The sequence below is a fragment of the Crinia signifera genome, chromosome 2 (assembly GCF_055691185.1).
Source record: "Crinia signifera chromosome 2, ASM5569118v1, whole genome shotgun sequence".
Classification (NCBI taxonomy): Eukaryota; Metazoa; Chordata; class Amphibia; order Anura; family Myobatrachidae; genus Crinia; species Crinia signifera.
The window spans coordinates 19,531,028-19,553,539 of NC_139218.1; the positions used below are offsets into that span (position 1 = coordinate 19,531,028).

At 45.8% G+C, this 22,512-nt stretch overlaps 1 protein-coding gene across 9 annotated transcripts in view; it reads right to left on the minus strand.

The window, feature by feature from the left end:
* Positions 1 to 4,041: 4,041 nt before the first annotated feature.
* The window catches only part of B3GALT5 (beta-1,3-galactosyltransferase 5), a 42,393-nt gene continuing 23,922 nt past the window's right edge, over positions 4,042 to 22,512 (minus strand). For 4 of the 9 annotated variants that reach the window (XM_083171676.1, XM_083171675.1, XM_083171677.1 and 1 more), the window contains 2 exons: positions 15,286 to 15,426; positions 4,042 to 6,017 (listed from right to left, as the gene is read on the minus strand). In XM_083171676.1, coding sequence (XP_083027802.1) covers positions 5,067 to 6,017; positions 15,286 to 15,318 — 984 coding nt within the window. In that variant the 5' untranslated portion in view covers positions 15,319 to 15,426 and the 3' untranslated portion in view covers positions 4,042 to 5,066. Of the gene's footprint in view, positions 6,018 to 12,758; positions 14,503 to 15,285; positions 15,427 to 22,512 lie in introns of those variants that run through there. The other 5 variants (XM_083171682.1, XM_083171681.1, XM_083171683.1 and 2 more) reach the window with 3 other exon arrangements.

The following is a 22,512-nucleotide window of genomic DNA, read 5'->3' on the forward strand; positions in this document are numbered from 1 at the left end:
TGATGTTATTTTATGAATAAAAAAACGGTATTACACCATACCAGTCTTTTTTCCATATGTGCTCACTGGATGTATCTATACCCACACGGTGACGTTACTGCCCCTGGAGGAAGCGTTTACTGTCTACCCTAAAAAAGTAGACCACCTTGAAGGGTACGAGTCCAGTCAATTCCAATATCCTGGAAAACAGTGTACTTTATCAGTTTATCAAAGTGTATTACACTAGTGTGCTTTTTTTTCTCTTTCTCTTTTTTGGGTAAATTGAGAACAAGGGAAAAGAGAATCTTGCCTGCGCCCTGGAACTGTCAGTAATCTCTTTTATGCCAACACGAAACAAGCCTGCCATGTATTGAATGAATGACCCATTCTACCATCGCATGGCTTATGGTCTGCGATGCGATGGGCGCCATGATAGTACACAAGTACTCTGTATGCTATTAAAAGAAGAGCCCATCATTCAATTATGTGTGTTTTGCATTGTTAATTGTACTAGACCATTGTCATATCACTACATACCTGCGTCATCCATATATGTTTTTGACTTTATTTACATGAACTGTTACAGAGAGTAATAAGAAGTTTAAATACTGAGTGAAATAGGCCGGAGATTATGTTGTGGCTGAGAGATTTTTGAAGATGGTAGACACGCCTGATTGGTGGTGTTAGACGCACCCAGTGGGTGTTGATAGACATGCACAATAGGTGGTGCACCCCCTAATAAACTGTGCTGCGCACGCCTATGTACATAATGGTTGTGGAAGGATACATGAGCTGCAGTGATACATAATGATTGTGGAAGGATACATGAGCTGCAGTGATACATAATGGTTGTGGAAGGATACATGAGCTGCAGTGATACATAATGGTTGTGGAAGGATACATGAGCTGCAGTGATACATAATGGTTGTGGAAGGATACATGAGCTGCTGTGATACATAATGATTGTGGAAGGATACATGAGCTGCAGTGATACATAATGGTTGTGGAAGGATACATGAGCTGCAGTGATACATAATGGTTGTGGAAGGATACATGAGATGCAGTGATACATAATGGTTGTGGAAGGATACATGAGCTGCTGTGATACATAATGATTGTGGAAGTATACATGAGCTGCTGTGATACATAATGGTTGTGGAAGGATACATGAGCTGCAGTGATACATAATGATTGTGGAAGGATACATGAGCTGCTGTGATACATAATGGTTGTGGAAGGATACATGAGCTGCAGTGATACATAATGGTTGTGGAAGGATACATGAGCTGCAGTGATACATAATGATTGTGGAAGGATACATGAGCTGCAGTGATACATAATGATTGTGGAAGGATACATGAGCTGCAGTGATACATAATGATTGTGGAAGGATACATGAGCTGCTGTGATACATAATGGTTGTGGAAGGATACATGAGCTGCAGTGATACATAATGGTTGTGGAAGGATACATGAGCTGCAGTGATACATAATGGTTGTGGAAGGATACGTGAGCTGCAGTGATACATAATGGTTGTGGAAGGATACATGAGCTGCTGTGATACATAATGATTGTGGAAGGATACATGAGCTGCTGTGATACATAAGGGTTGTGGAAGGATACATGAGCTGCAGTGATACATAATGGTTGTGGAAGGATACATGAGCTGCTGTGATACATAATGATTGTGGAAGGATACATGAGCTGCTGTGATACATAATGATTGTGGAAGGATACATGAGCTGCAGTGATACATAATGGTTGTGGAAGGATACGTGAGCTGCAGTGATACATAATGGTTGTGGAAGGATACGTGAGCTGCAGTGATACATAATGGTTGTGGAAGGATACGTGAGCTGCAGTGATACATTATGGTTGTGGAAGGATACATGAGCTGCAGTGATACATAATGATTGTGGAAGGATACATGAGCTGCAGTGATACATTATGGTTGTGGAAGGATACATGAGCTGCAGTGATACATTATGGTTGTGGAAGGATACATGAGCTGCAGTGATACATTATGGTTGTGGAAGGATGCATAAGCTGTAGTGATACATAATTTAGATTAATGCAAAAGATGTAGTGATACATATGGTGGAGTAATACATAAACTGTAGTGATACAAAGACCAGTATTCAATGCTCTTGATTCACCGCTTTTTTCGGTGAACTGGGCCTTTTTTCAGCGAAACGGTGAATCTTTTTATCGAAAATTATACTCACTGTATTCAATGTTCACTGTTTGCCGAAAGCGAACAATAAATGCCGGCCAATTCTCAGTTTCATAGTCGCTGCAATTTCGCTGGTGTATTTCAATGGGGTTTTGACTCTAATTCGCCGAGAGTGTATTCAATGCTAGAATGGAGAACTGCTTTCACCGTGAGTTTCACCGTTTTGCATTCAACATCTTTTTAGGTCAACTGTAATGTGTTCTTTTAAAATAAAGGTTTTCTATTTATTTTTGGGGAGTCAGAAAATCTTTTTTTTTTTTTTTATTCTATGATGGGTCTTACTATTTTTAGTTAAAAACATGAAGCACATAAATGTATTTAGAATTTTTTTTACATGATGTAAGCAGGGGGGCGGGCACCTGCTCATTAATATTCACTGTGCTTGGTCCCGCTCATTACATATGCATGGAGCGGGACCAGCGCAGTGCTCCCCGCACCTCCCTGCCTGCCCTGTCTCCTCTCCGCCGCAGAATCCAAAATGCTGTGCGCTCACCGTAGCATTGAATATGGGCCATAATGTGGAGGGATACATAAGATGTAGGGATCCATAAGGTGGTGGTCATATATAAACTGTAGTGATACATACAGATGGAGTGGGTCCCAGCTTTGGGAAGATTCTCCAGCCGCCATCCCCCGCCAGCCGCTGCGTCCCCTTACAACGGGGCTCCCCCCGGGTCCCCGCCGCCTCGCCGACGGTCGCCCCGGGTCCCCACCGCCTTGCCGCACCCCCCCACCACCCCTAACTCTGTCCGTCTCCCTGAAGCAGAGACGGACAGGGTTCCCGTCCCCCGTCGACAGGAAACTGGGACGCGCGTGCGTGTGAGACGCACACACGTCCCAGTCTCTATCGCCGGCGCTCGCCAGTGCAAGGGATCTGGCGAGCGCCGGCCAAAAATGGGACCCGCTCCATCTGTAAAGTGGAGGGATACAATAGCTGTAGTGATACATAATGTGGAGGGATTCATAAATTGTAGTGATACATAAACTGTAGCGATACATAACGTGGAGGAATACATAAGGTGGAGGGATACTGAAGCTGTAGTAATACATATAGTGGAATAATACATAAACTGTAGCAAGACATAAAGTGGAGGGATACATAATCAGATTATGTATCCCTCCACTTTATGTATCACTACAGATTATGATAATCTGTAGTGATACATAAAGTGGAGGGATACATAATCTGTAGTGATACATAAATTGAGTAAAACATAAGGTGGAGGAATACATAAACTGGAGGGATACATAAAATATAGTGATACATACATAAACTAAAGGAATACTGTACAAAAGGTGGAGGGATACATAAGGTAGAGGGATACATAGGCACAACAAATAATCCAATGTGGCTGTAAAGTGCTGCTGACTGGGCTGATTAGGGTTACAGTGTACATGTACGCACAGCGATTCCAAGTCACAGGAGGCAAACAAAGGATCTACAGAATTTGGCATTTTATTTTTGCAGCATCAGTTCCAGAACAATATCTGATATAACACATATAACATGGAGGGGTTAATAATGTTAGTGTAAACTTTCCATAGAGCCATGTTTAATATAACATAGCATTTCATCTCATAATCTACTGTATTTTACATTCTGTAAAATCATTTTCTTTTTTTATTGAAAAATGGATTCGAAGATTTTTTTTTGCACGCAGACCGATGGGCCTGCAAACTACATTCTGGGCCAGATGTATCAAGCTTCAAAAGTGACAAAATGGAGAGTGATAAACAGCCAACCAATCAGTTCCTACCTGCCATGTCACAGACTGTGTTCGAAAAATGTCAGGCAGGAGCTGATTGGTTGGTTGTTTATCACTCTCCATTTTATCACTTTTGAGGCTTAGTACATCTGGCCCTCTGTGAGATTAGGGCTACCATATGTGCCGCAGTGATTTACTTCTGCCACAATCTGGGTTTTAGTCATTTGAATATACTCCATAAAGTGCTGTACTATATACAGGATAATTAACTGGCCTGTAGGATTGTCCTTTTAGCAATTCATACATTCATTTCTTCCAACTGAGTCCTAATATTTATCTAAAAGAGGTGTGTGGCCTCTTAAAAAGGTGTTTCCTCAAGGAAATGGGAGTGGCATCGATGGATCAGGGTGTGGCCTAATATGTCACAATCCCCCCCCCCCCCTCCCCAACAGATAGTAAGCTCATTGGGCAATGACCACATCAAGGAGGGGCGTGTCTGAGGTTATTCTACTCTTGCCCATTTCCTAACACCCTTTCTGAGCAGCATGCACTGGTTCTGTGCTGGTCATGGCCATGCAGTCCCGTTCATGACAGTGGGATAGAGCCTTCATATAGAGACTACCCCGCTTAAATCGGAATGGTTGGGAGGCATACACTGGTAACGTACTTGTTTTGTTCAAGCTAAGTGACTTCAAGTATAATTAGGTTGTAAATGGTGTTAGCAAACTAACCAAAGAATTTTGGTGGAACATTATGCTCCAAAATCTCCCTGTCAGCTCCTGACAGAACTGAGGCACAGACACGTTGTGTTTAAAAAACAAAACAGAAAAATACCATAAATTAGTATCTAAAAGTCAGTGCATAAAAAGGGTGGGATTTACAGTAGGTCATAGAAACTGCCACCACCTGACCAATAAAGGTGTAAAAAGTTTCCAAAAGTTATGCCACATTTTTGACACTCGCCAGACCGGTATTGTATTGGCAAAATTCATTTCCTCCTGGGTTACACAATATGGCGGCATCACTTAAACGCAGCAAGTGGTCGAGAACAAAGGCACAATACAGCCAAGTAGAAGGATCTGTCCTATCTGCCTCAGGCAGCCTGCCGAGAAATAACATTCCACCGGGGACTACGCTTAATTTGTTTCTCAACATGGCTCATCACGAGAGTTCTTTAGAGCATCCCAGTACAGCAGAATTTCCTTGGGTTGCACCATATGCGACGTAACAATATGGCGGTACCTACAGATCGAAAATGGAGGTTTCCAAGCAAAAAATGTCGGCTTGCTGTGAAGTTCTTGCAAGGTAATCTTTAATTTGTCCAGGCACATGCCAATATAAACATCCTCGAGCTTGAAAAAGTCTACACTCTTCGAAATATTGTTGATCTTTAGGGCAACGTCCACAGAGAAAACGTAGCCTGTACCTGAACAAAACGGGGGGTATTTATCCTGCCCATACTCTTGTTTACTTATGTACCACTTGCTGATCGTGCTTCGTACGGGACCATCTTTCATCTTTAGGACTCCAGTGAAGAAATTGGACGTTTGATTTTTCTGCAAAAGCAGCTCCACAAGATAAAATGTGTTGACAAACATGTCTGAGTCTGTCTTCATAACGTAGCTGGCCTCGGGGCAATAGTGAGTAATCCAGTCAATGCCCATTAGAGTTTTAAGGGTCAAGTTGTAATATGTGTCTATGAAGTCTCTTTGAATAATGTCATTGTAGGCAATGCTTTCCCTAGTCAATGTGTCCTCCATGTTCCCACTTTGGTTAGCACTTGCTCCCAGAAGGAAATAGGTTACCACTTGCTTACCTTTGATCCAACGTTCCTTCCCCCATGTTTCCCGAATGGCCATCCGAACAACATTTTGACGATGGGTGGTGGTCACTAGCAGGACCAAGAATGGTGGAGATTGTCGGCAGTTCACATCAGGTACTTTCAGGAACATTCTCTTATTGTCATTATTATAAGGAACATAACTGTAAACCTTGCTGAAACAATGGTAGCACATATGAAAACTGTGGAATGCGATGAAGAACATGCCCAGAGAAGAAAAGACCAGGGCGGCGAGAAAGATCACCTTCCTCCGAGCCATCTGAAAAATAAAATAGACGTCAGTCATTTTTTTCAGCATGTAATGATAAGATAATAATGTGTCATCTCTAAAATACATGATAGGTGACCTACATAAAGAAGCTTCAAGCAAGTGGAAGCTCAAAGCAGCCAATCAGATTATGTCGGGTGCTAGATAAATACGGGGTGCTAGATAAATGACAGAAACTGATTGGTTCTCTTGGGAAATGCCTCCACTTCCAGAAAGTGAAAGCAATTTTTGCAGGGACACTGATAGGTTTCAAACTTGCAAGATATGGAGAGAGAGCTGTGAAGACAGAGACTGCAGGTAGGAGCAGATATTGACTGGGGGGGTGGGGTGGAGAATTTGTGGGCTAAAAACTGTCACGGCTCAAAGTGAAAGTAAAAACGGTCAAAGCACAAAGTGAAAGTAAAAACTGTCACAGCTCAAGGTGAAAGTACATCGCAGAAGCTGTAATTTTTACAGGCTATTAACTAGTGTATTATGTTGGAAACGTACTTTGCCTACAGTATTCTCATCTATTCTTAATACTCTACCCTTAATTTACCAGGACACCACTTAGGAAAGAATAAAGCAGGTGGGTATGTTGTTGCTGCACACCACCCTGATACACGGGGCTAGCCAATGGCACATGGGCTGTCATATACTGTGAAAAATACCCTGAGAAATGGCTGGAGAGGTTTCACAGGGATAGATGCTGTCTCGAAAGCTCTGTCCCCACATGCAATATTTGAGAAATTTAGCGATGTGTTGCATGGTGAATTTGGGCAAAGTTACCACATCCCATCGCATCCGAGATGCCAATTGAGAGTTTACCTCATGAATAAATAACTTTTAGAACATAAGCTTGAAGTCAACATTGTAACTATTACTGCTAGTATTGTAATATTTGCTTGTTGTTTTACTATGACATAATAGAATTTTGATAAAATTGTTCTTCTATATGTTTTGTGATGGAGGCGTTGGTTAAATAAATGTTTGTCACAGGTTTCTGGCCTATGGAAATGCTTAAAAGACTTGATAAGAGACAGAAATGGGTCCTGAGGGTGTGGAAGTGTGAGAGAAGGGAGGGCTTAATTCAGTGGCGTAGCTACGTTTTGGGCGCCCCCCTGCCGTTAGGGGGGGCGCCCCCCCCCCGCCGCCGCCCCGCCGAGCACCCCTACCCCGCCGCCCCGCCGAGCAACCCTACCCCGCCGCCCATGCAAACCCCCCCAGCCTTACCTATCGCGCTCTGGTCCCGGAGGCTCCGTTCTTCTGCTGAGGACCACCAGAAAATGGCCGCCCCCATACAGCAGACAGTTTCAGAGAACTGTGTGCTATATGGGGGCGGTCATTTTGTGGTGGTCCTCAGCAGAAGAACGGAGCCGCCGGGACCAGCGCGATAGGTAAGTCTGCGGGGGATTGAGGGGGGGTTAAACTATAGCACCGCAGCCCCCAGCACCCCCACATGCACAGCGCCCCCCCCCCCCCGTGGTGGCAGGGGCTGCGGTGCTATAGTTACGCCCCTGGCTTAATTCACAGGGCCCATTTTGCGCCTTAAGGCTTTCAGTCTGGGAGCGGCTAATTAGTGGCTGCACCTGTAAGATGCTGATAAAGCTGAGTCAGGGCTCGGCTCGGGGTCTCACTACCTGGGGAAACAAGGCCTGTGATGAGATACTCTGATTTACTAACTGTAAGTCCCGTCTACTCTCTGCCTGCCTACATCCTGCCATCAACCCACCTTAGGGATGGCCATTGTCCATCGATGATTCGAAATCATCGATGGTTCATGGCCGATGTCAAATACTTTTGCCATCGATGGGGGAGAACCAGATGGTTTCCCTCCATCACTGGAATAGCAAAACAATGTTTTGTGTTTTTTTTTTCAAAGTGTCGGGACACTGAGTATAGCTCCGCCCCCGACACCCGTGAAGCCCCACCCCCTGTGTTTGATTGGCCCACAGGTCAATCAATCAAATACAATAGATGAGAATCGATTTGTAAAAATATCAATAGTCATCCATTGCACAGTTAAGGACTATCGATGGCCAGTTGCAGAATTGCCATCGATGGCAACCATCTATTGCTATGGCAACGATGGCCATCCCTAACCCACCTCCTACCTACTTGCACCTCATGTAATCTGTCTGTTGCTCCTTCCTACTAGATTGTAAGATCTTCAGAGCAGGGCTCTCTTCCCTCCTGTCGTATAAGCCCTGTTCTCTTCACATTTCACTCACAGCTCTCCCATACTCAGACGCTCAGTGTCCATCTTTGGCCACCAGCCCCTAATATTACGTTGATCAAGTCCTCACTACTTACTTTTAAGTTGTAATGTGTATGGAACTGTGGCATTCATCTTACCTGTAATCTATTTCTCTTATTTATGTAAGTTTTGTCTCCCCGTACTGTTCCTTTGTACGACGCTGCGAAACCCTTATAAATAATAATAAAAATATTATACACCTGTAGGGACATTAGCTTCTACCACCCGGAGGTAGTTCGCACATTGCACAATAAAATAGCCACAGCTAGACTGCAGGGAAACCCTGGACTGGTGTGCTGTTTTTCTGGCTGCGGTGCATTTGGAGGTGCCCATCTTCCCCAGGAGAGGGCACCCCTGCCCTGATCTACTTACAGTTTAATACATCTTAGTAATATATTTTTACTTTCATAATGAAATACAGTAAGACTGAGGAACTAACTTTTTTGAACCTTTGTTTACAGATGGAGCCAGCCTCTGCCACCAATCAGGAAATTGAGAAACCCCACTGATGTTTCAGGCACTGTGGGAATTTGGAAGGTCTTAAAATCACTTGCACAGGCCAGCTGCTCATGTTGGTCACTGTCCTGGGCTAAGAGGGAATACTTTGCCTAGGTATCTTGTGGAACGCATCATCTGCCCTGGGTGGGCCCAACTATACTAATGTGTGGAGTGTCCGGTGCTTTGTGGACTTTATACAGGTTTCCTGCACTATCACAGCTGTGTGAAATATGTGATAGGGTTGCGGTGGGGATCCCTGTGGAATTGGGAGGACTAATCTCCCATCGCTGCTGTGTGGATAAGCAATAGTGTTGCTCTGTGGAATTGGTTTGGAACTGTGACGCTACAAGTACTGCCTGTTTGGACTGCTACCTGGATATCATTTCTATGCTACATTTGCCTCTTGTTCCTGTTTATTATCTATTTGTGTGTGCTGTGGAAAATAAACTGTTATTTTGGTTTCATCTGCTCGGTGTCTGAATGATTGGGGAACCCGTATCCTCACATTTGGCGGCAGCGACAGTGGGATCATTCAGACACCAACCATCGAGCTCAGAAAGCGTGAAGTCACAACAGAAAACAGTATCAGACCATATGTAAGGAAATGGAAACTGCAGTAAGGTGAGCCCAGCAAGTGAGCAGGTGTCAGTTCTGTGAAAGGTAAAATGTTTCTAAGAAAAGAAAATCTATGCCTCAAGACCCCTAGGGCAGTGGAGCGCGGGGATGGAGGTTCTTCAGTGTATCAGAAGGCTGGGATGCCAGATCTGTTATTTATTGTTACAAAGATGCAGTATATCTGGGAGTACTGGGAAGAAGCTCAGCAGATGATCAGCGGGTGGAGAGTATCCAGCATACAGGACAAGTTGTGTTACCTGGGGGATGCATTCCTGCACTGTAAAGATGAGGCCACCTCGTGGAATCTGCTGGGAGAGCCAGAGTTTGTAGAATTTACAGAGGAAGTGATTGCTACAGTTACCCAAATGCTACAAAGAGGCCAATGTTCTGAGGCTGAAGGACAAGTCCAGAATAATTTGATGTCCCAGATAGAGCCAGAGGAAAGGTCCAGAATGGGGCTACTGCAATCCAGGCAGACAACCGAGGGGTCCGCCACAGAATTATCTGTTACCACGAGAGAAGGGTCATTGTCAGGGGGGACCCTTTGCTGCCCTTGAAGAAATGAGTATGGAGGAGATGATAGCAGAATGTCAGCTGCGAGGTATATTCGTCCAATCCTGCACTCGCAGGGAAATCATCCAGCGGATCCTCCAAGATCAGGGGGACCCTGGTCATTTACTGATTATTGGACATGGATACTCAAATTTGATGCACGGCTGAGTGTGTGGGAACTGAGTGTGTGGAGTGTCTGGAGGAGTGTCTGGAGGAGTGCTTCATTGTGGCAGAGGAAGAGGCAATTGATCACGGGCTGCTGCATACCCTAGCATGGCAGGACCAGTGTTGCAGGGTGGGTGATGAAAGGCACCCTCTGCAACAGCTTCTCCCACAGCCTAGGGAAGAAGCTGCTCAGTGTTCTACACTGGGGGAGGCTAGCCCCAAAGTGAAGGAAGTGGGGCCCATTAGCCAGGCATCCCAGGAGGAGCTGCAATACAGCTTTCCTTTTGCTGAGGTAGAAGATGAAGAACTAGTAACCTGCTGCCAGGGGATTGATGAGGACTGTGTCCAAGAGGAGATCACCATGGTTAGAGGAGTATTCTCCCACTTACAGGCCACAAGCATACCAGTCACAGATGACGTCTTACTCCAGGCTGCCCAGCATATTTGGCTGGGGAAGGAGGTTATCCAGGAGGAGGAGGAGTGCGCAGAAGGAGCTGCAGGTGAGATACTGGCTTTTGAGGGGGGAGCACTGGCACAGGACCAGCCTGTGCTGATGACTCCCCTGCAGCCCCCCAGCTGAATTGTTCCTGATGGAGGGTCCCTCCTCAGCCATGGGCATTGAGACCACATGCTGTACTGAAATTTGCCATGCCCCTAATCTGGCTTTGATGGAGGCAGGACTGAACAGGGTGGTGGAAGTGCCAGAGCCCCGACATTGGCCTGCCTTTTGGCAGCTGTTCCTTGTGCAAGAATGGGAGGTGGAAAGTACTCCCTGCCCCATTGTGCCAGAGGCAAAGGTATTAGTAAACCCAATAGGTGTGCCCGGTGTAAAAGTTAACAATGTTGCAGAAGGGGGGGAGGGGGGGGGGGGGACTCAACAGCTGATGTAGGGGGATTGCTAAATTAGAATATGAATGTCCATTTAGACCATGTATAGGTGATTGCTCCCTTATTTTAGTTTTTAGGATTATTTAAATGTATAGTCTCTACATTTGATTTTTGCATATTATGGAAAAATGCAATTTTTATTGTGTGTAATTGTCAGCCGATATATTTTATATATATGGAAAACTAATCCTGAGATATAAGAAAATATGTACTCCTTTAAAAACATCGATATGGCTATTATTTTGTAAACATATAAATTTATCTACATGTGGCCGGAGGAAGTAATTTATATAGATAAGCTCCATGGTGGTAAAACAATTTTCATAAGATGCTTATTGAATTAAAATGTATTGATAACAGCTATATCTCGCTCTATTATGTATGAAAAAGTTGTTAATAACGTCTAACCTATCATGCCTTTTAATATATGTTATGTGTTACGTGTTATATGTTATATTCCCCATCATGATATGACTGATTGGTGATTCAAATTGTAATACGTCTGTGCTTTGTATTTCCACATAAACAAAATGGACAACACACCCACTTGAGACGATTGTGCAGTGGAATACAAACAAATGGCAACCGGCAGGACTGTAATGAAGCCGGGTGGAAGAGAGGCATGCCACGCTAGCGGCAGCTGCCGCGATGTTACAGCTGGAAACTACACAGCACCAAGGTGCAGTAATTGAAACCGAGGCTTGACCCGCAACGCAGGCGCATGCGCAGACGACCAAAAATCCGCCATAAAAAGGTGGAAGTCACTGACTGTGAATACACCACTCCTGAGGAAGCCACTGATACGTTTACCGAGGCGGAGAAACGCGTAGAGAGGTCAGAGGGGACACCATTTGGCGACAATACAGACACCAACCGATTGTTCTTGGATATGACCGTGTAAGAGAAATTGCACCAACGGTCGGAGACAACATTGTGGTATCTTTAAAGCCCTAAGGCAGGGGTGGCCAAACCGGTCCTCGAGATCTACCAACGGTCCACATTTTCCACATCTCCTAGCTGCTGCACAGCTGCAGTCAATACTAACTGTCACATTTTTCAAACATGCTGCATTCATTCCTACTATAGATCCACAGGTTGCCTGGAAAACATGCACCGTTGGTAGATCTTGAGGACAGGTTTGGCCACCCCTGCCCTAAGGAATGCCCCATCCCAGCCTCAAGACTGGAGACTAACATAAGTATACTCTAACTCAAATCTTGCATGTGCACATCAAGTATTGACTCTTGATTCCTAACAACCTAAGCTATTGATTAACAGAGTATTTAATTTTTCCTGCATGCATCTAATGAATCACTAAAAACCAGTTAGTTGAGATGGGAATGGACTAACCAAGTTTTTATATATGTTGTAAATCTTGTCTGTCTATTGTTGGCCATAAAATTGTTATTTTTAATAAATTTATATACTATTCAACACAGTGCTGCACCATATTTTTTTTTCTTTTGGATTGCTAAATCCCCTGTTAGTTAAAATGGATAACTTATATTGTAATATTGGGGCAGATTTATTAAGCTTGGAGAAGAGATAAACTGGAGATAAAGCACAGCCAATCAGCTGTGTTTGAAAAAGACAGTTGGGAGATGATTGGCTGGTGCTTTATCTCCTTTTACCTTTTCTCCGCTTTATCTCCAGTTTATCTCTTCTCCAAGCTTAATAAATCTGCCCCACTGCCCTTGCTGGTTCTCTAAACCAGCCGCCTTTTACAAGATGGGTTTGTTATGATGTCACTCTGTGGGACTCAGGCGGTGCATCCATACCCAAGATTCGCTGCTCTGCATCCCACTGCTCCAGGTTGTTAATGGTTCCTGAACAACTGGGTACAGGGACTAAAAAGTAGGAGAAGAAATGTCAGGATATCAGACTTAGAGTAAAACTGTAATTACGGTATTTTATTATGTGTAGTGATTAATGTACTTTTTAGTCCATCTGTACCCTATGTCTCTATTCCCATGTGTGTGTGTGTGTGTGTATTCCCAGGACCCCAGCTATAGTATTAGGATGTAGATCATATGCTGTTACCCTTATATGGTCACACAGGAAGTATCCAGGGGAAAAGTGTATATTTTCACCAAAAGGCAATCTCCACAGGGGGTAATCAGGACATAACCCAATTACCTTGTGATTGTTCCTTCTATTTGCACTTATTTGTGCCTTCCTGAACTCTAACAGACATTGCTGAACCTGACACAGCAGGATATTGACAGCTGGGAGGAAGGAGGGGTAGACCGGATGCTTTAACCCACCAATCAGGAAATTAGGAAGCCCCACTAATGTTTCAGGCACCGTGGGTATTTGGAAGGTCTTAAAATCACTTGCACAGGCCAGCTCCTCATGTTGGTCACTGTCCTGGGCTAAGAGGGAATACTCTGCCTAGGTATCTTGTGGAACGCATCATCTGCCCTGGGTGGGCCCAACTATACTCCTGTGTGGAGCATCCGGTGCTGTGTGTACTTATACAGGTTTCCTGCACTATCACGACTGTGTGGTATATGTGATTGGGTTGCGGTGGGGATCCCTGTGGAATTGGGAGGACTAATCTGCTATCGCTGCTTTGTGGATAAGCGATAGTTTTTCTCTGTGGAATTGGTTTGGAACTGTGACGCTACAAGGACTGTCTGTTTGGACTGCTACCTGGATATCGTTTCTATGCTACATTTGCCTCTTGTTCCTGTTTATTATCTATTTGTGTGTGCTGTGGAAAATAAACCGTTATTTTGTTTTCATCTGCTCGGTGTCTGAATGATTGAGGAACCCATATCCTCACATTCTGTACCCACTATTTATCAATAAACCAACGCCACCTAAGTAACTCTGGTGATTATAGCTTGAGTCATCCACAAGTGTGTAACTCTGTAATATCAACACCTGCACACACATCATTTCCAACACACCTGTGTGTAGCTGCATGTATTGTTCACCTTGTACATATTTACTCATTGTATCTTTATGATGTTTGTGGCACCATATAACTAAAAGATGATAATAATATGTAGTAATGATTTGTAGTATTATTATTGATGAGGTTTGTTGCCAAAATACCTGTGTGACTAGATCATACAGCCAATTAAGCAATTTCTATATGTAGCGCATAGGGACATAATTGTCACACGTAGGACTGTTGGTAGAAACCGTTTGGCCACACGTGGTCTAAGTCAACAGTCAATGGGTTGACACCATGAGCAGAATGTAATGCCGCCCGAGTTTGGCGGCATTTGTCCGAACTCAGGCGTTTTTTAAAGGGGCAATCACTTGTGATTGCCCCTTTTAAAAACTGTCTGAGTTCGGCCGGCATCCCTCACTGCCGCTGAACTCGGGCGGTAGGATATTCCACCCATAGTGTAATTGCGTAAAGCTATCACATTACTTCCTGATTCCAAACCTTGGTGCAAACAATACCTGCATGACCATCATGACAACCCCCCCCCCCCCCCCCAAGAAGCCATTGGAGGGATTGTGGCAGATAACAGAGATTTTTATTGCGATCCCTCCATAGTACATTTTTTAAGGATCCCTAATATTTGCAAGTACCCCCCCCCCCAAATAAAAATATGTTTATTCCGCAAATGTTAAATTATAAATCTCATGTATCAAAAGTCTATTTCCCTATAGAGTCTCTTTAGGTACATGAGCATTGGCATCGAGAGGGAGGGAGCTGCAGGGAGCTGGGCAGTGGGGAGAGGGAGGAAAGGATGCCGCCGCAGCACAGCCTCTCTCCCCAGCTCAGCATACACTGCTCAGTGCACTGCGCTGAGTTGAGGAGAGAGACAGCTGCAGCCTGTCCCCTCTCTGCCAATGATGCACAAATTATGTTTCATCTCATGAGGGCATGGCCTCTCCCTCCAATGCCGGAGGCCTACCTCACCCGGTGGCCATGCCCCCTCCATTGAACCATGGCATGCCTAAAAGTGCCACCTGCTGGGGGAGGGTAGGCGTGGCACTTATATAGTTGTTTTATTTTGGTCCATCTGAAATAACCCGGTTCACTCTACTGTACAGAACACCCCTTCATCGGAGTGCGAACGGGTGTATTTTTAATACATAATTAAAAATTAAATTAAATAGCTCATGACTTGTTCTTTGTATCAAATGGCCAAATTAAATTGGGGAGGGGGGGGGGGGGGGTACTCAAGAGCCTTGGGGTGCCCTGACCCCTAAGTCCACCCCTGGCTCTCTTACCTTTTATGACTGTTCCCAATGGTAAAACGCAATGGAATATACTGAGGCTAGATATATAGAGTATAAATAATTAATCATAATTCCCAAAAGATGAACACCAATACGTACCATCTGATTTGTTTCGTACAGTAATAATATCATTCCTACCTCCTAATCCTCATAGGGTAAAATCAGAGGGAAGATGTGTGTGATTCTATAGTTCTTAAGTGTGAAACCTTCGTTTCTTGGCCGGATGTGTTCATCTTATCCCTAAAAATAATACAATTATGATAAAGTTAGAAATGCAGCTGTAAGTAAGGAGACTGTTATTATACATAATAACATGAACGTGCAAACGGAAACCAAGGTGTAACGATGATACCAAAGCGAAGCGCCTATCCCACACACACACACACACCCCTGCGCAGCCTAACCCTATATCCCCCATAGTGCCCAAACCTAACCCCACCTTTCCCCTGGCTAACCCTGAGCCGTGCTGGCATACTTACGGTAGAGTTCCAGCGCCGGCATTCTCATTAATGTTGGGTTTCCGGCACCGGTCTTCTGATGGTAGTTGGGATGCTGCCGTCGGTACTGTGCACACCGGTATCCCGACCGTCGGGCGTGGGGTGTATTTTTGACACAGTGATTTCCCTTATATGAATGGTACAATGGGGGGGAGATTTATCAAAGTTTGGAAAGACTACGTCAATACTTACTTTTCAGATGGCTGCTGTACTCCAAATACGTGGCTGGTGCTGACACCATATCATCATCATCTGCGTCCGCCCCCGATTAGGCATCGCCACGCCTGCGTTAGCAGGGCAACACCCAGCATTTTTATGGGAAATACCGGGAAACTCCCACAATGGGAGCCAAATTTGGGGCCGACCAAACGCTCCTGAATCAGCCCCATAGTTTCTAAGCATTTCATTGTGTTAATTTATATACCAGTATTAGGAAGTCGCTCAACTCAAGCCTGACTATAATTAGATATTTGAAATCTAATATTTTTATAAATAGGACTTTAAACTGCCATCCTCGCCAGCAACTAAATAATTCAGTAGAGAAGGATGTACTAAAATACAATTCTTATTACAAATAGTATTTAATCGATAGTAAAATGCAATAAAACAACAGTGGTGATTAATAAAATGTCCCAGAGCCCCCCAAACATATCAATACAATGTCCTGACATTAATAACCTTTATGTGATAACTGTATTTTCGACCGTGGGTACATGGTGCTTTAGCGCCCGCAAGATAAATATAAAAGTGAGATAGATTATAACTGAAACAATAGCAGCTAGAACAATCTGTTGAAAATATTAATTATTCTCCAGCAGTAATATCACAATAAGAATATTTCTTCATCTGTCCGATGTCAGCATTTATTCAAACAAAACGCAGGATGCATTTTGCATTAAATCCATTTATTCATAAAAGTATCCAACGCATTTCATCTAGCGACTTCATCAGGGGTATGGCAAAAATAATGACAAATTCATAAAATCAAATCAATTTATTGAGGTAGATCAACTTCCTTGACTAATACTGTAAAGGTCATAGACCGGGTTCACCCTCTTTAGAATGGGTTATCCGTCGCAGTGTTAGAAAAACCATATATACAGCCGATAAATATGAATACAACGGAATATGCTCGCCTACGCCATTGGCCAAATACAAATCAGTAAATACAGCAGATTAGTAAATCTGCCCTATTTACAATTCGGATTTCGGCAAAAATACGACCGTTGTCAGTCATATTAAGAATATTAATACAACTGAGTCATATTCATATTCTTAGTAAATTTCTCCCTTATAGTCCAGACGCGGCCTGGGGGCAATGCGGCCTGGGAGCCGGTGAGCGATGTGGCCTGGAACCCAATGATGGGTGCAGCCTAACAGCCGATGACGGGTACAGCCTGGGAGCCGGTGGGTGATGCGGCCTGGGAGCCGGTGAGCGATGATGGGTGCAGCCAGGGCCGTTTCTAGAGGCGGACAAGCCGTGCAGCAGCCCAGGGCGCCGCACAGCTTGTCCGCCTCTGTTAACAGCCGGGGCGCCCGGCAGCTCCCCCCAATGCCGCCGCCTTCCTTCTTCCCCCTCTCCCCGGCAGCCACAGGCTCAAACGCCCAGCTGATTTCCCAGGGGAGGGGAGCGCATCACGCGTCTCTCCTTACCCTCGCTCACTGGGCTGTCAGCCAATCAGGAGCCAGCCCGCGAGGTATGAATGGCTGACGACTCAGGTACACACAGTGAAGGAGAGGCGCGCAATGCGCTCCGCTCCCCTCCCCAGGAAAATAGCAACAACGATGGCAGCGACGGGGGACTGGAGGGGGAGATCCAGACAGTGAGTTGTGCTGCTTCTAGCACTTTGGGGCATATGTGGCACTGTGGGGGCATATGTGTGGCACTGTGGGGGCATATGTGTGGCACTGTGGGGGCATATATGTGGCACTGTGGGGGCATATATGTGGCACTGTAGGGGCGTATGTGTGGCACTGTAGGGGCATATCTGTGGCACGGGGGGGCATATCTGTGGCACGGGGGGGCATATTTGGCACTGTGGGGGCATGTGTGTGGCACTGTGCGGCATAGCTGTCACTGTGGAGGCATATATGTGTTGCACTGTGGGGGCATATCTGCCACTGTGGGGGGCATATATGTATGGCACTGTGGGGGCATATCTGGCACTGTGGGGGCATATTAGTAAATGACATCAGTTGTGCGGCAGCGGGGTGTGAGGCAAATTGTGTAACGGGCATCACAGTGTGGGGTCTAATGGGCATCATGGTGTGCGACATAATGTGTAATTGTCATCACGGTGTGCGACATAATGTGTAATTGTCATCACGGTGTGCGGCGTAATGTGTAATTGGCATCATGGATAAATAGTGTATAATGATTTAAGTAGCCTGTCATTGTTTGGCCTTGATCTGTGAGACGTCTAGGTCACTGTGTGGGCCTTTATATTTTTATGTCACTGTGTGGCCTTCAGCCCACCAACTTAAGTGAGGGAGGACAATGACAATTCCTGCGGTAACCAATGTCGGGACATGCAGGTTGCAAAAGTGAGATGTAAGGTAATTGTTTTCCTGCTAGACCACGCCCCTTATATTAAGCCACACCCCTTTTAAAATAAACCACACACCCTATTTTGGCGCGCGCACAATTTCTTCTATGTCATATTATGTATTGGGGGGGGGGGGGGGGGCGCATTTTTATTTCTTTGCCCTGGGAGCTAAATTGTCTAGAAACAGCCCTGGGTGCAGCCTAACAGCCGATGACTGGTACAGCCTGGGACTCGGTGGGTGATGCAGCCTGGGAGCCGGTGGGTGATGCGGCCTGGGAGCCGGTGAGCGATGTGGCCCGGGACCCGATGATGGGTGCAGCCTAACAGCCGATGACGGGTACAGCCTGGGAGCCGGTGGGAGGTGTGGCCGGAGAGCCGGTGAGTGAGGCAGGGGCAGATGCAGCTGGTGGCAGATGCGGCCTGAGAGCCAAGAGCAGATGCAGCTTATTAGCTGGTAGCAGATGCAATTTAGGAGCTGGTAATGGATGTGGCCTATGAGCTGACAGCAGATGCAGCTTACAAACTGGTAGCAGATGTGGCCTGAGAGTGGATGCAACTTAGGAGCTGGTAACTGTTGTGGCCTGAGAGCCAAGAGCAGATGCAGCTTATTAGCTGGTAGCAGATGCGGCCTGAGAGTGGATGCAACTTAGGAGCTGGTAACTGGTGCGGCCTGAGAGCCGAGGGCAGATGCAGCTTAGGAGCTGGTAACGGGTGCGGCCTGAGAGCCGAGGGCAGATGCAGCTTAGGAGCTGATAACGGGTGCAGCCTGAGAGCCGAGGGCAGATGCAGCTTAGGAGCTGATAACGGGTGCAGCCTGAGAGCCGAGGGCAGATGCAGCTTAGGAGTTGGTAACTGGTGCGGCCTGACAGCCGAGGGCAGATGCAGCTTAGGAGCTGATAACGGGTGCAGCCTGAGAGCTGAGGGCAGATGCAGATTACGAGCTGATAATGGGTGCAGCCTGAGAGCCGAGGGCAGATGCAGCTTAGGAGCTGGTAACGGGTGCAGCCTGAGCCGATGCGGCTTGGAAGCCAGTGACTGTGCTGTACTTCTGCAGCTGTGGCTGTGACACTGAGACTGACAGGACCTGTGCAGGGTTCTCTGAACCAAGCAGACAACTGCAAGGTGATGTAGAGACGATAGCAGCAGACAGTAGTGACACTCTGGAGGCAGTTGGCAAAAGCTTGGTAACTAGCAGAAGCCAGGCATCTGGACACTGACACTGGATGAATCCACCAATTCAGACGAGTTGTTCAAGGCACCTGGGAACTGGGCTGATATCCATATATCCACTCAGGCAGTGTTGATTAGCTGCAGCTGTAAGGATGCGGCACCTGTGTCCCACCTGAGTCATGTGATGCCGGAGGAATGTCAGGAGTTTGAATAGTGCAGGGAAGGTACTCAGGAGACGTCACTCAGGAGACAGTCTCTGACGTAGAACCCACCAACAAACAGGTAAATGACGCGCACAAACAATGCAATTCCTGCGGTTCCTGACAAGTAATAAGACATAGCATTGGGTACCAATATATCATACTGGCAGAACAGTCCCAGAGAACTAGATGGCATTTAATACAGGGGGCAGGGCTGGCACAGGATGTACAATCACCCTGTTAAGGCATTGCCTGAGATGCCCACTGTAATCATCTACAGATGGTACACACCATTGGTCACACCGAGGGCATTTTAAGAGAGGAGAAGGCCATGTGCAGCCTCCCCTGTCTGAGGCCCCTCCTCTCTGCCAGCCATGCTGAGCACTAGAGGTTTCAGACTCTACTACTGTACATGCACAAAACACCGGCAAAATGGCCGCCGCATCATTTTCCTGGTGATATTTACAGTGCTGCTGCTGTCAGTATTCACTCCACTGTGCCTGTGCTGTGAATGGCCAGAAGTCCCAGTAATGTATGGGGCCTACTGAGGTACATCAGACCTATGTGAGAACTTCTAAAAAAGGAAGCGAGAATCAGTGTTTATGTAATGAGACCTACGCAGCGTATAATATAGATAGACACAATATAGTAAATGTTTGTATTACAGTCTTTACATGAGGACTGTGCACAGCCATCTGCTCAGTAGTATCTGATGCTACCAGACCAGTCAATGTTCTAGTTTGCAGCCATCATCTGTATTGGGCAGAATTTATTGCAGCAAGCAATCCGATATATAACTGGATCTGTGCTATCTGTGTTATCCTGTGACGGGGCAGTACATTCTGCTGTACCTGCGTTTGCAGCTTTTTTCTCTGCTCTTCAGTGTAGCTTACATAATGAACTGCACATATGGGGCAATTCAGGTTGGCTCTTAAAGAACGGTGAAATTACGCATGTGCAGAGCCGCAGTGCGTTTGTCACCAACCCCGTCTTCGCCCAGACGCTCGTAAATAAAGGTCAGCATAGACAAAAGTTTTATTCGCCAACAGATGGAACACATACAAATGTGTTCTCATGTTGTGTTTCAAAGGGAACATAAGAAAACTGCAAGGTCATTGTTAAAGCCATGAGTTATACTAATCTCCGTGTTACACGCGTGTCCTGCAAACACAGATAGCAAGGAGACCGCAAGAATCTGATGCAAAAACTGGAAGTTTCCTTGCTGCCGGAGAAACATTACTGTACAGTTGTGTATGTTTCTCTTACTGTTGTCTAAAGGTGCATACACACTGTACAATGTGTGCATGAAAGATATTGGTGACAGATTTCCCTTGAACTTCCCAGAGTTGTTTACAAAACATTTTTTTTGACAGATGACAGATTTTCTTGAAAGATGAAAGATTTTTATGAAAGATAAACTGTGTTGACTGTGATAAACTGATAAAAGATAAACTGTGTTGACATAACGGTAAAAAAAAAAAAACCATGTTGACGTTTTCACTGTCGACCTTACACATGTCGACCTAATGACCCTGTCGACCTTATCCATGTGGACCTTATGACCCTCTTGACCTAACCCATGTCGACTTAGACTCATGTTGATCTAGACTCATGTCGACCTTCCTGCATGTTGACCTAGACACATGGCGACCTAAATGCATATCAACCTAATGACTATCTGGTGACCGACTGATCCACACCCGTATAACCAGCCCCGGGCTCTTTGAGCCAGTGCTGGTTCCAGAAATACAGGGGACAAAATGAATAGGGGGTTCCCTGTATTTCAGCAACCAGCACCAGGCTCTTGGACCGGTCCTGGTTCCAAAATTACGGGGGACAAAAAGAGTAGGGGTCCCCCGTATTTTGGAACCAGCACCAGGCTCCAACAGCCAGCGGTGTAATGCCACAGCCTGGGAGAGACTTTTTATACAAGCTCCCCCCGGCCGTCACATTAACACCCTGGCTGGTCAGCCCTGCCTGGGTCCCTGGGAGAGTGGGGACACCCCCAATAAAGGTGTCCCCCCCCCAAAAAAAACAAGGCCACCCCAGGCAGGGTTGAAGCCTGGGGCTGTCCCCGACACCCGTTGCCAGTGGGTGCCGGGCTGATATTAAATTATCCATCGGTGGTCAGTGGAGTATATGTTTTATATATAAATACATTGGTGGTCATTGGGGTATAATTTTTTTAATTAAATACATTGGTGGTCACTGTTAAAAAAAAAACCTGTACATTGGTGATCAGTGTTAAAAAAACAACAACTGTACATTGGTTGTCAGTGTTATAAAAAAATACTGTACATTGGTGGCAGTGTTGAAAAGTGCATTAATCATTGGTGGACAGTGGGGACACTGCATACTTACCAGTCTTCTCCCTGCGGCGTGTTCTCCCTGCAGCGTGTTCTCCCTGCAGCGTGTATCCATCCAGCAGCGCCAGTCCAGAGTCCAGACAGCGCGGTGTGATGGAGCAGGATGGAGGGCGGAGGGCAGGGGGCGTGGCTTCCAGCGGGCAGTGTCCTCCTGGCGCATCCTGCAGCGTTTCCTCCCGGCGAGCTGCGAACGACGGCAGAGCAGGTAAAAATTGACCTGCCTTGCATGGGTGACGGCCGTGGGTGATGACCGACCGGCGGGTACGCGCACCGTCGTTCGCTGCTCGTCGGCCCGCCCGTACACACTCTTCAATTTTTTGCCCAATATCGTTCATAATGGCCAAAATGAACGATATTGGTCATAAAAATCGTAGAGTGTGTATGCCCCTTAAGGAGCCACATTTACTATGTGATCTTGGTGCAATATTGGCATATGGGTTTTTGTCTAAGGGCAGACACAGTCTAGATCAGGGGTGGGCGATTATTTCAGCTGGGGGGCCACTTAATATTTCCAGCAGATATTCGAGGGCCTCACTCCAGAAATAGG